At 35.0% G+C, this 14,799-nt stretch overlaps 1 protein-coding gene across 2 annotated transcripts in view; it reads left to right on the top strand.

The window, feature by feature from the left end:
* LOC149804584 (uncharacterized) overlaps positions 1 to 14,799 on the top strand; it is a 68,701-nt gene that overhangs the window by 42,279 nt on the left and 11,623 nt on the right. The window contains exons 8-12 of one of the 2 annotated variants that reach the window (XM_089941901.1): positions 1,417 to 1,486; positions 2,420 to 2,491; positions 7,139 to 7,270; positions 8,350 to 8,480; positions 10,663 to 10,686. In XM_089941901.1, coding sequence (XP_089798027.1) covers positions 1,417 to 1,486; positions 2,420 to 2,491; positions 7,139 to 7,270; positions 8,350 to 8,480; positions 10,663 to 10,686 — 429 coding nt within the window. Of the gene's footprint in view, positions 1 to 1,416; positions 1,487 to 2,419; positions 2,492 to 3,515; positions 3,648 to 7,138; positions 7,271 to 8,349; positions 8,481 to 10,662; positions 10,687 to 14,799 lie in introns of those variants that run through there. The other variant, XM_089941909.1, reaches the window with a different exon arrangement.

Raw genomic sequence — 14,799 nt, 5'->3', positions numbered from 1 at the left:
CATACTGTCATCCAACACCTTAACCTTGGGATCACAGACATACTGGCATCCTATGACATCCCCTTAACCTTGGGGTCACAGACATACTGGCATCCTATAACACACACACCCAACCTTGGGATCACAGACATTCTGGCATCCTATGACATCCCCCTATGCCTTGGGATCATAGACATACTGGCATCCTATGACACCCCACTAACCTTGGGATCACAGACATACTGGCATCCTATGACATACCCATAACCTTGGGGTCACAGACACACTGGCATCCTATGACACACACCCCTAACCTTGCAATCACAATCATACTGTCATCCAACACCTTAACCTTGGGATCACAGACATACTGGCATCCTATGACATCCCCTTAACCTTGGGGTCACAGACATACTGGCATCCTATGACACACACACCCAACCTTGGGATCACAGACATTCTGGCATCCTATGACATCCCCCTATACCTTGAGATCATAGACATACTGGCATCCTATGATACCCCACTAACCTTGGGATCACAGACATACTGGCATCCTATGACATACCCATAACCTTGGGGTCACAGACATACTGGCATCCTATGACACACACCCCTAACCTTGCAATTACAATCATACTGTCATCCAACACCTTAACCTTGGGATCACAGACATACTGGCATCCTATGACATTCCCTTAACCTTGGGGTCACAGACATACTGGCATCTTATGACACACACACCCGACCTTGGGATCACAGACATTCTGGCATCCTATGACATCCCCCTATACCTTGAGATCATAGACATACAGGCATCCTATGACATACCCCTAACCTTGGGGTCACAGACATACTGGCATCCTATGACATACCCCTAACCTTGGGGTCACAGACATCTTGGCATCCACTACCTTAACCTTGGGATCACAAATATTCTGGCATTCTACCAGTTCTTGTCATCAGCCAGTTGTAAAAAGGAACAGACTTGTTATGCACTTAAGCACTGTTTATTATCAGGGTTATGGTCATAGGCACATCTCTAGTGATGATTGAGACATTTTAGGCACTAATTAGATTATATTGTTGATACTTTACAAATGCAACCATAGTTCTCTATTTGTTAACAGAAAACAAAGAAATATAACCATTAATGTATTCTTGATTGGCAAGCAGGATATAATGCAACTTAGTTTACCTAGACCAGTTGTGCGGGGTGCGTCAAACATAATCCTGACAATAATGATAACATTTTTCCAGACAAGATATTCAGGAAAAAATATTCATTGGTACACGAATCATCCAACATAGAGAAAAAAATTATTATTTTATTTTGTAATATCTGGATAATTACTTAGGTTAATGGTTGTACATGTATTGATTACATGGTGGCAGGTACTCCACAGAGTCTGTGTATTTTATGCATGTTTCTTTCAGGTGATTGGCCAGGTAGATAACAAATTTATTGTCTGTCTTCTCAGAGCTGATGACAAGAACATGTCAGCTGGTAAGATGTTATATTTCAATATTTGTATAATTATTTGCAGTGTTAGTTTATCACATTGCATTCTAATATTTCTATTGTTAGTTGCAGTGTATTTTAGCTGGTTACATTCCACTATTTGCACTGTAAGTTACAGTATATTGGCTGGTTGGTTGGTTGGTTGGGAGTTTATAACCTGATTCATTCAGTGCCAAAGACAAATTGGAATGCCCCCCATTCATCCTACTAAAGCACTATATGGCAAATTTATCTCCATTAATAAAAAAAAAGCTTGTTGAAACACAGCACATATTTTACATTATTTAATGGGGGATAATGGCATGTATCTGAACTTAATTGAAATGAATTTTAATTGTTCCTGCAAAGATGTCAGGGAAACCAGACTAGATGTTTTTTTTTGTGAGATGCAGAAGCTGGCTATATAGTGCAGATTGAATGTTAATTTTCATAAATATAAACATGAAAAATTGCAAGAACAATTTAGTTTTACATTCAGCTGGAATAAATCTGGCTTCAAGAAGTGGATGATGATAATGGCTCATTATAGTACCTCCATTTTGCTATCATTGAAAAGAATATTGGTTTTTTTTTATTTTATATCTTTTATGCCATGTCACAGTAATGCATGCATGTATGTATGTGTGTATGCATGAATGCATGCATGTATATGGTTAACTGTATGTCAGCACAATACTGGCTGTATAGTGCAGATTAAAAGTTAAAATAAATTTTTAAATACAAATTTGCAACAAATTTTTTTGTTAGAATTGGGTCAAAATTTTGTCAAGATTAGTGAGGATTTATTTTCTACATAATAATTAATGTTATAATAGCTGCTGGAAAAAAACTACTTGAAGCTTAACAGAGGCAAGATATGTTATGTTTGTTACATTCTGGACTTTATCAAATTAAAGATTTGAAATGATTTCTTCACAGATCCAAATATGATGGTTTTAATTGATCAGCATGCAGCTCATGAGAGAGTAAGGCTTGAGGCATTAATGCGAGGTAAGTATTTTGGCTGGGTTTTATTATACCTCAGCTGAATGTAGCTGGGGCATCTTGATTTGGTCCACACCGTCTGTCTATCCATCACTGTCTGTCTATCCATGCATCCCAAAGAAGCTTGTTACTATGACATTTGTGCTTGAAGTGTATGAAATAAATTAGGTGCTAGCATACATGTATGAAATAAATTAGGTGCTAGCATAAATGTATGAAATAAATTAGGTGCTAGCATACATGTATGAAATAAATTAGGTGCTAGCATACATGTTTGAAATAAATTTAGGTGCTAGCATACATGTATAAAATAAATTAGGTGCTAGCATACATGCCAAGTTTTCTGGATCAGTGTTCACAATCTGAGAGATTAGCTCCAAATTATGGAAATTAACATAACGACCATTTTTGTCATAAATTTATGCATGAAAATGAACATTGTACCAAAACTTAGTAAATTAACTACAATGAATAATAGTTACTGAACTTTGTTAATTTTCATGTATGTTATTTTCACTATGATTCACATATTTAAATTCATCTATCCAAGCATTGTTTAACATGCAAACATATTTTCTTTTTTTCAATGGCGTATTTTCCTTTGAGGCCATTAACATATGTTTCAACATGGTACAAATATTATTATATTTCCAAAGAGTTTAAGAACTGTTTTATACTTGTCAGGATGCCTGCAAACTGTTACACATGACATATTACTCAATACTAAAATAATGACGAGTAAAACAACTATATACGTACCATAAATGCATTAGTGCATGTCACAAGTCACTATTTGATTGGTTGTCAGGGTCGATAACTTATTGATTGATAGATTATGATAGTTGTAGTCTATTCAGTGTTTCTTTAGCTGGAAGTACTTATGCTTGGTGAATGTTGTTTTAGCTGGAAATATCTATGCTTGGCAGATTTGTGATTTCTGGGAGATTTGGCATGTATGTGCTAGGCATATTGGTATGTATATGTAAGAAAAAGCCAGGTATAATTTTTGTACCATTCAATCAATTTTTAGATCTATTGATTGAAGACCTGGAGAGTTTAGGCAGTGGGCCTCTGTCTGGCATCTGTCTGGTTTTCCCATTAGCATTTGATGGCTGTCTGGTTGTTAGCTCATCTGACTGTAAAGCCAAATGAGGAGCATATGGTATGGGCCTGAATCCATCAGGCTTCATGTGTCTTGTTACCAATCTAATAATAATAATAATAATAATAATAAATAGAGGATATTTGCTTGCTATGAGTGAATAATGGGTGTATTTCATCGAGTAGGTAAAAAACTTTATTTTCATGAGTGGCAAAGTAACTGAATCTTGCACAATGTCTATGGTTTACCTTTTTTATTCTGCTGTGTTTAGTGATTATTCACACAAAAAATGTACGCAGTTAAATAATTCTCCTTACAAATTGAAAGTAAAATAAAACATTATGAAAATAATTATTAGCACCTTGTTGGATTTGAACTGAAGTTGTCTTTAACCCAACACAGTCATTTTGGCAACATAAGCATATAAGATTGACTTTGAATTTTACACTTATCTTGTTATCAATGCAGCATTGAAATCATTTTTTGTAATTCACTCCAGTGAATTATCAATTTTATTTTACTTGGTAAATTCAGTAATTCATGGCCTAGCATGAAAAAATATAAATTATTTATCCAGTGTAATATAACTTACCGTATATACTTGCATATAAGCCAAATAATTTAGGAAAAATTAAAGGCCTGGAAGAAGGGGGGTTGGCTTATCCACGGGCCAATGTCTAAACTTGACAGTGTTTAGATCTTTTTGTTGACTACTGTAAAGGCTGTAAATCTTGGGACATGAAACAGTAATGTTTTCCTTGTCCTAAGACATAGGCAGGCATGTAAATAAAATGACTTTCAGTAACCCGATATTTATTAAACTGTTATAAAGTACTATGATTGATTTTATTTTTATTTTGCAAGTGCATATTTTCTGATTTCTCCAAGATGAAAATAAATAAAGGTAAATACAAACTAAATAATTCACGAACCGGTTGAGTTTACACGGGCATAAAAAGGATTCCCAATTTTGTTGAACTAAAGGTACCAAAATAGCCAGCCTCATGGTACCTTACATGTGGCAGCTATTTTCTTCTTTGTACATCGGACATTATTCCCTTATTGTCAGCTTGTAAAGTGTTTAGTATGTTCATTATAAAACATGTATTCTGAATTAGTTTTTGGATGACAAATTTATTGCGTGGTATTATTTTCATTCCTTCTTTTAATTTAACCATGGTAATTAACATTGGTATGTACGTTATAAAAATGACAGGTGTTCACTCATTTAAGTTTCTCGTTTCGTGGGAATGGCGCTATAGCATATGGAGTTACAGCATTCGTAGTGATCACTCCTGGGATTGAAATTAATTGTGGATGATTTTTTTTGTTCTGGTTTATTTGTTATTTTTGTATTGTTGTAGAATTGATAAAATCATTAATTTACGTGAATACTGTTTAAACTTAACATTCGATTTAGTGAAGAAGCAAATTCTTTCTTGTAAAGCAGTTATTTTGTCACAACAATAATTCACAGGTGATGCAACAGAACATGTAGGGCTTTTCTTGTTCAGAACAATCGAAAATCGAAGACATAATGTAATAATTGGGAGTTCTTTGCAAAAATCAGAAGATATGAAATCGGGAGGTAGGCGTGGAGCGACCCCAAAAATCGGGACTTTTTTTCCTTCCTGGTGTGAAAGTTGACAGGTACGGTGTAAGGTCGCTTACATCTAAGCAAACTACAACTCAGCTTTTGCAGTATTAGCATAATTTTTGAAGCATTATTTCTGAAACTTCATTATTGTATTTTGGAAATATCATTAAAGTTTAGCACAATGGTGCCCATGATTAGACTCCGTGGGATTTGCTTAATTCAGCACACAGTGAAACCTACAATGTACATGCGGTGGTGCCATTATATAAATACGTACAGTAGCCTAATTGCAATAATTGAATTGAACCGTATTGTCGTTCGTTGTGTTTTCATACTGGGATTAACATTTTAATGATTTAGGTATTTACAATTTTGAAGCAAAGTAAAAACGTAATTATCAGTGCACTGATATAAAATGTCCAATGCATCAATGCATAAACAAAAAATAATCGAGTCAAAAGGGAGAGGTAGTGTTACAGCAGCTCGTGATTACTAATTCTTGTTACCATTTGATCAGATTATTGACAAATATAAATTATGCAGAAATAATAAGAAAACAGAAAATTAAATAAATTACTTAAGTATACATGATATTTTTATTAAGTATAAGTTTGCCTAAATAAATGTATTTAGAACTTACCTCATGTATCTTGAGATGTCTCAAGGTTGTGCGTTGGCTTATACACGGAGCATACACTTTTAGTGTTTATACCTGTTCATTTTGGGGGGGGGGTCGGCTTATATGTGAATGGGCTTATACACGAGTATATACGATAGCTAACAGTTTTTATCATGGCCCTAAAATTAAAATAAATAATTATACAACAAATATTACATGTAATTAGTAAAAGAAAAAAAATAAATTAATATCTACTACATAGAAGCAAACATATATAACAGAAGTTAATACAAATTATACATGGTTGACATACTGTCATCACATAGATATATTACAGCTACCACTTAAAATTGTATGTATTAATACAATCAGGATTAATAATTCAAATGTTTTTTACAGGTATAATTTTTTCAAAGGTGAAAAATTAGGTGCTTGTTTAATATCATGCTGCAGACTGTTCCATAAATCTGTACCAGCATATGCAAAAGATTCCTTAAAAGAGATGTTTTAAGATGTCTTTGACATTGTTTAAATCATCCAGGTTGCTCCATTCTGTGAGCTGTATAGTCCCTGCATGTGAGAGAAATTATGGGGTTCTCCCCACACTGTGCAACAGTAAATATTGCTTACTTGAGACACATGCACTTACCCCTTTTGGGCCAAAACAGACAGCATTTTTAGTGTCACCATATCCACACCACTCTCCATCCCCACTGTCTGGAAGTTTAGCATGCAAGTCCCCCCATTGTCTGGGTAATTTAGGATAGGTCTGATGCACCCTCATACTTGTCCCCACTCTCTATCACCACTGTCTGGTAGCTTAACACTGCATGTCCCCCAGTACATTGGGGTAATGTAGAATAGGCCTGATGTGCCCTCATGTGAGTCCCCTCTCTCTATCACCCCTATCTGGAAGTTTAGCATGTATATTCCCCAGTACATTGGGTAATGTAGAATAGGCCTGATGTGCCCTCATGTGAGTCTCCTCTCTCTATCACCCCTATCTAGAAGCTTAGCATGTATATCCCCTAGTGCATTGGAGAATGTAGAATAGGCATGAATGGCCTCATACATGTCATAAGAGGTGGCTAATGAAGGCAGCCTTTTTACTTATAATGAATGCCATGATGGGTGGTGTTTTTATTGAGATAGTCTTGGACTTTCAAAAGAGATGGGTTTTAACAAAATTGACTTTCTGTTTTAATGTGGGGTTTTTTTTGTATTATTGTTTTCTATGCCTTTTTGAGATGCCTTAACTAACTCTGTGTTATATAGTCTTGATTGTGCTGATGTGCTGTTATACCAAGTTAATTGTTATATGTTATTTGCTTACAGAGGCATACACAGAGACAAATGATAACAAGCAAGTTATGACACAGTCAGAGGTTGTGCCTCCACAGCCCCTTGCATTAAAAGAGGAGGAGGTCAGGGTGATGATGGCATACAGAAAGGAGTTTGTGAGGATAGGTTAGCACTTAGAAAGAATTGTTTTCTTTTCCTCAGTTTGCATAGCCTTCAGTGAGACACTTTAGAGATGTCTGTGAAAATAATGGACTTTTTAAATTTGGCAAACATGGAAAAATGCAGCTTTCAGACTGAAAATAAACTGCCAGAAACTCTGACACAGCTGAGATGTCATGGTGCTCCTTTTGACAGTACCATCTGGAATTACAGAAAAACCTCCATATCAATGAGGCTGCCCTTAAGACATATCCAGTGTGATTTGGTCTTACTAATAAGGACCAACTTTAATATTGCACAACCACACCTGCCATTACATGGTGTGTCATGTAAAAAACATGACTCCTTTACTCCTACCCCTCCAACACAGTTGTGCTTCAAACTTGATTTTCAACAATCTTAGCTAACCTCCCAAAATAAAAACAGGAAGATAAAGAGAAATCTTTCTGAACCACCACAGTAAATGCCCATAACCTTTATTAAAATGGTAAACAAAGTGTATTGTATGCTTCAAAGCAAACAGGTATGTTATTTTCTTTTATTCAGATTTGAATTTCTAGTAATTTTCTAGATGCATTTATTTGGGGTCTCAAAAGACACTTTTTGAGTCTCAGAACCCACCCTAACACTGTCAGGTAGGTTAACAGGTATGCAGTACCATATATGTGATGTGAATTACATGTGCGTGATGCATACTTACGAATAATTCATTCTAGTTGCTTGCTTTGTTTGACTTAAGATCTAGAATATTTCCCTTGACTTGCTCTATAAATTTTTTCTCTGTAAGGTTCAGTTTTAATCATTGGCTTTATTTACGCTTTGGGATAGCAATGCGTAACCTGAATACTGATTACATTACACATTAGAATTCATTTAATTTCTTTTTGACAAATAATAGTTTGAAATACCAATAGTAAATGTTATATTATTAAGGATGATTTACACTAAAGTCATTTACCAGTAATCTGATATTGCAGTATAGTGTGCCAGCCATATTAAGATACTCTTTCTGTTCAAATATTTTACTGTATGTCAGTTTACAATGTTATGAATGTTATACATCTGATATTTTTTTGTTGTGATAGGTATAGAGTTCTGTAAAGACATTAAAACAAGAGACACGGTCTTGATACAGTCTATCCCACAATGCATCGTGGAAAGAGAAGTTAATGAGGTCAGACGGAAGAGGGATTCAGTGGCATGGGACATAGTAGAGGTACAGTATGTCAAAAAGTTAATTAAACTTTTACATTTTACTGATTAATACAATTGAATAACTTGTTATGGCCCTGTTGGATGAAGTTAGTTAGCTCTTTTGTAATCACCTCTGTTCATTAAACAGGCTCTTGATCCATCCATCTGCCCACAGTTTATACATTCTGGGAATATTTGAATTAAATTTGGAAGAAATGTCCACAGAAAGCGTGGTACTAACCCATTTTTCATGGACAACTGTTCTTGCATTAGTTAGATGTCAACCAGGTGAGTGATGTCAGGACCTGCTAGGGCCTCTTATGACTCTTTGGATTAAAAACTAAAATATTTATGAAATGGTCTGGTGCCTTGCATCTGTTGTCTGTCATATCTCAACCAAAAGTGAGGATAGCTTTATAACTTAGTGTAGACCATTTCATACGACATGACAAAACCTTCAGATTATTCATCTCTCTTTGCTCATATCCTCCTCACTCTCTGCTGTCCAGCCACCTCAGTATCATCAATACTTTGATTATCTTACCTGCATATTTTTAAAGCAAGATCAGACATGGATATTACTTTCTGGCAGTAATGGCAGTGGTATCAAAATTTAAGTTTTGTGTGTACAAGTCTTATATATGGGGGATACATTATTGCATGAATGTTGGTGAGATACATGGGGAATACATCATTGTATGAATGCTGGTCAGATGCATGGAGGATAGATCTTTGAAGGAATGATAGATACATGGGGATACATCATTGTATAAATTCTGGTCAGATGCATGGGGGATAGATCATTGAAGGAATGATAGATACATGGGGATACATCATTAAAGGAATGTTGATGGATACATTGGAAATACATCATTGCATGAATGCTGCTGAGATAGCAGTTTCAGCAGAGCTCTATGTCATACTGAGTAAATATTTCGACATTACTTAAAATGAATACCTTACAATCTTCAGTTGTTCTATATTTAAGTTACAATAATCACCATTCAAACAAACAGTCAGTTATCGTCAGCCTGGCTGATGAGGTTGTAAGTTGTTTGCTAATATTTTTTGTTTAACACCAAAGAACATGTCAGCTTCATGGTGTATGTTATTCAGTAGTTGTGAGACACATTGTAGCAGCTACTTTAGAAATCCTTTTATCTATCCATATATCTTTCTGAAAAAAATTAAGTTTCGTTATGAAGATAATTAGAAAAGTCCTCTACAAAAACAGTTAATAGTATTTTGTTATGCCCTGCCTGCCCTAGCATGAAAAATGGGCATTGGGTATTATCCATTTCTGTCCATCCTTCTTTCTGTCATCACTATTTACTTTCTTACGCACTTTAGTCTGTGAGGTCGTGCCACTTTGTGTTTGGATAAGCTTTGTAGAGTGCAGTGCTCTTTCGTGAAGAAAAAGTCAGTGTGACCTAAAGTGACATAACTATAGCTATATTTTTAATTTAGTTTTCTATGCACTGTTTTGTGCAGGGCAGTGCATCTCATAGATGTGTCTTGCTGAGTGTAACACTTTCCTGTCAAATTATGTCACAGTGACCTATATATTGTGCTTCATTGACATTAGTAAAATTTTGTTTTCAAGTTCAGCAAAGATTTCAAATATTGCAGTAAGGGGTGGTTGGTGGGGAATTTATGTCCTATGAAACATGTCCAGTAATTAATATATCAGTGTTTACAATTATATATTATGGGGACCCCAAGTGGCCAAGTGGTCTAGATTGCTTACCATTATGGATCACTGCCATTTCACCTCTGTCTGCAAGGGTTCAAGTCTCAGGCTCGGCAAATGTGAGTATGTGAGAAAGCTTGCCAGTAGCTTATCATGGGTTGGTGGTTCTTTCTGGGGTTTCCCTGGATTCTTCCTCCACCATTTATACTGGCTGTCATGTATATCCTATATTATGCTGAAAATGGTATTAAACCCTATAACAACAACAACACATTACAACAACAACAACAGTTATTTTATGTGTGAAAATTATGGGTACAAAAATTAAGGACATTACAGTAAGACCTCTGACAGATTTGAAAAGCAAGTAATTTACCTCAGCCAGGTAACAAGAGGACAAAACTACAAATGTTACATTAAGACAACATTCATTAATATCTTTCTGGTATGATTGATGAATTATATTATAGTTACATTGGTGCTTTAAGAATGTATTTTTCATTGTTTTTTTCAGACACTGATAAAGGAGCATGTAGAGGTGAGTTTCCTTTCATGCATCAATCAAATAATTGGCACCTCCTTACTGTAAGTAAATATCCAGAACTAAGCCCTTGCTTATTTTACCCAGTAGAATTTCTTGTCCAGTTCAGCTAATTTCTTGGGTACAGTAGATTTATCTTCAAGGAAGGGGGCCCTGAGTGTCCGAGTGGTCTACAGTGCTCACCATTACGGATCACTGCCATCTCACCTCTGTCTATGTGGGTTTGAGTCTCAGGTTTGGCCAATGTGAGTATGTGAGAAAGCTTGCCAGTACCTTCTCATGGGTCAATGGTTGTTTAGGGGTTTTTCTGGGTTCTTCCTCCACCATTTATACTGGCTGCCATATATAGCCTATCTTGTGCTGAAAAATGGCGTTAAACCCCACAACAACAACAACAGTCTTCAAGGAAGTGAAAATTTATGAATGTTTGATGAAATGTATTAGCATTTGTTGTTGATGTACATCAAATGACATCATTGTTGATAAAACTGATTGAGCAAATGGAATCAGAAAAGACGTAACATTTTTATTTTTGTCATTGGCACCAATGATATTGGAGTGATGATTGTAATTAGCACATTGCAGTAATCTTGCCAGAAAATGTTTATAAGGTACTGAAAGTTCTGTGAGGGTCACATTTCATTAGTTGATATGATAGTGGATATCCAGCAAAGACAACATTTCATTGGTTTATAAAATATTGTGTGTCATGCAAGGACCACATTTCATCAGTTGGTAGGATAGTCAACATCCAGCAAGGACCTCATTTCATTAGTTGGTAGGATAGTCAATGTCCAGCAAGGACCACAAAAAGCAGATGACAGGATAGTTAATATTCTGTGAGGACCACATTTTATCAGTTGATAACTTAGTGGGTGACCTGTGAGGACTATATTTCATCACTTGATAGGTTTGTGGATGTACCACAAGGACCACTTTTCATCAGTTGAAAAGAAAGTGGATGTCCCATGAGGACCAAATTTCACTGATTGGATAGTAGGTGTCCCACAGGGACCACATTTCATTATTATACATATATCCATTGATCAAAATCATATTAAGTCAAATGTAGTTATGTATGTAATGAAACAGTTTTAAATAATCAATTATTGAAGTTTCTTTTTATATATCCAAATAATGGAAAATGCATTTTATCAGTGAATAGACATTTTACTATTTTTTCTTGGCTGTAGAATCTTACTCAAATTAGAATATAAAAACTTTATATTTTATTCTGGGTAACAGATGGAGACTTTTGTTTTGTGCTCTCTGTCCATCACACTTCCTTGCAAGCAAGATAGCTAAAAATTTTTTAGCCAAACCAGACATTGGGTCCCAAATCCTGATTATATCTGGTAACTGGGATTTCAATTTTTTCAAATATTTTTAACCTTTTGGATTTAGGCTATGTTGGCAAAAATCTTGTATAGTATTCACACACCATCTGTTGGTTTGTATCCCCCCCCCCATCGATTTTAAAATGAAAAGCATCAAGCGTATAAGAAATGCACAAAATTAGTCATTTCATTCTTTGATTTATCATTTCTAACCTGACTGTCACTAAGGGGTCCCTAACACTGTTGAATTATTGGCATTTCAATGAAACAACGTAAACAAGCTCACTGTCCATTTCTGTTTTCTAGAATAGTCTATTTCATTAAAAACGGTTGTCTGCATCCAGTATTTGCAATGTTTAGTTAAAATATTTCTAAAACAAATTGACCAAATAAATTGGAGGAACTCATGTATACATGTATTCTGAGAGGTGTAAATCCAAAATTTATGGAATTATTGTGATTTTCTATGACTGTGAACTACATCACATCTTTTGCCTGAAAACAGGGACTGGCCCAAGCAAATATGGTTATTGTTGTTGGGTTTAATGCCATTTTTCAGCACACGATAGGCTATACATGGCGGCCAGTATTATTGGTATAAGAAGAACCTGGCAAAACCCTGGAAAGAACCACCGACCCACGAGAAGCTACTGGCAAGCTTTTTCACATACCCACATTGGCTGAATCCGAGATTCGAACCCACACAGACAGAGGTGAGATGGCAGTGATCCGTAATGGAGAGTGCTTTAGACCACTCGGCCACTTGGGGCCCCAGCAAATATGGTGATTGTGTTGCTAAAGAAACTCCCTTGTAACAGTCAGGTTAGAAATTATAAATCAGTGAATGAAATGACTAAGCTTTGTGCATTTTTTAATAACCTTGATGATGGGGTGGGGTTTACAAATAAACAGGATGGTGTGAGAATACTTTGAGCATGTTTAAGCAAAAATTACTTAAGATAGACAAATACAATTTGGTATGATATTTGTATTAATATATAGATGACCTATATATATATATATATATATATATATATATATATATATATACATCATTTTAGCAAAACCAATTTACAGATTTTTTAAAACTCTTTTGACATCTTTAGGTCTTCAGGCCATTTCTCTGTGTTTACATCACCTGGCCAAAGGACAAATGATCTTGCATAAAAGTCCACCATCCATCATGTATCATCCTTGATCTGTCTGCTTTATCATTTGTTTGCCTGTTTTGTCATTTATTTATGAACACTCTAAAGGTTTCATTTCTGATCAGATTTCAGTCAGATTTGTCATCAAGACTTAATAATTTACATTATGGGTGACAACCATGCATATTAATGAGGTGATCTTGCATTTGATTGGCTGAGCTTGTGAATATGCTAGAGGCCATATTTATGAACAGATTTTGTTCAGACAATGCATGTAAGCTTGTATTATCAAGGGCTTTGGTAAGCATAATTATGAGCAACATCCATACATATTAACCAGGTTGTACTAAATTGGCTGTGCATAGTCCCTTTCTTTGCCCTTTTAGTGCATGTGGAAATTTGCATTCACAAGCTTGGTGATATCAGGTCCACTAAAGCCTTTTTTTCTTTCTTCAAATTTTATTTTTTTCTATACCTTTCATTCATTTACAAAAAATCTTGTCATCATGATTAAACAAAGATTAAATGTGGTAATAAATTAAATTTGGGAGGCATATTTGTAGCATCACATCGATGAGCTGGTTTGATGTCTTGTCTATAACTGTACAGAGATATTTTGAATTTTTCAAATGTTTTTGAACTTTTAGACTAGTTTTTTTTTAAATACTAAATCCTTCTTAGCACAATTAAACAAAACCATTTAAAAAAGATAAATGAATTTTGGAAAATATGTGTATTCATATGTCTGTATATCTTGATTTGATATGCTGATGATTATAGCAATTATTCCAGTGTTTACACATTTTGTAACTATTTGGACTTACTTTTTTTATGAAAACCTTCTTAACAATTTTACTAAGTTGTTAAAAGCCATTTAAGTAGACAAATACAATTTGGCATTAATGCCTGTAGGAAAACAAATAATTTGATTAAAGTTTTGGTACCTTTATAGCATTTTTTTTTTTGGCATTTATAAATTTTGTCTTTTACGCAGACTTGTTTGGTCTGCAGAGATTTACAAACATAAATCAATGTTTGGTTTTGGTCCAAGAGTTTATCCTTCTTGCCTCTCTTCAAACTCAATGTACTATAATTTTTGCTTAGCTGAAGCTTTCTGTATGCTTTTTAAATTGACCCAACTGTTTTGATCTTAGGAGAAGAAGACCAAAACCCGGACATTAAAAATTTGGTACATTTTTGTATCACACTCCTAACAAAATTTCATTTCATTCACCCTGTAGTTTTCACCAGTAAACTTGTGATATTTACTTGGTCCTAAATGAAAATGGTGCCAATTGTACACATTCAGTATGGTGGCCATGATGGTCATCTTGATAATCTTCTCGTCACTATTCCCTCTGAATGGTCTTGTTGACGTAGGGTTTTGACCAAAAGGCTGCTAATGATGTCTACTTGGTTCTCAACGAAAATGTTGCCAATTGGACATTCAGCATGCCCACCACAGTGGCTAATTTGAAAATCTTGATATCACAGAAGAATATCATGCATGGTTTCAATGCCCAGCAGTTAAAAGGATTCAAGGGTTCTTGTTCTTGGTTAGATTTATGTGATAGATATACCAGTAGTATTTTTTTAATTTCTGTTCAGAATGTATTATGTGTTGG

The sequence above is a fragment of the Sinohyriopsis cumingii genome, chromosome 2 (assembly GCF_028554795.1).
Source record: "Sinohyriopsis cumingii isolate HCF-2022 chromosome 2, ASM2855479v2, whole genome shotgun sequence".
Classification (NCBI taxonomy): Eukaryota; Metazoa; Mollusca; class Bivalvia; order Unionida; family Unionidae; genus Sinohyriopsis; species Sinohyriopsis cumingii.
This window is presented reverse-complemented; position numbering and strand designations above follow the sequence as displayed.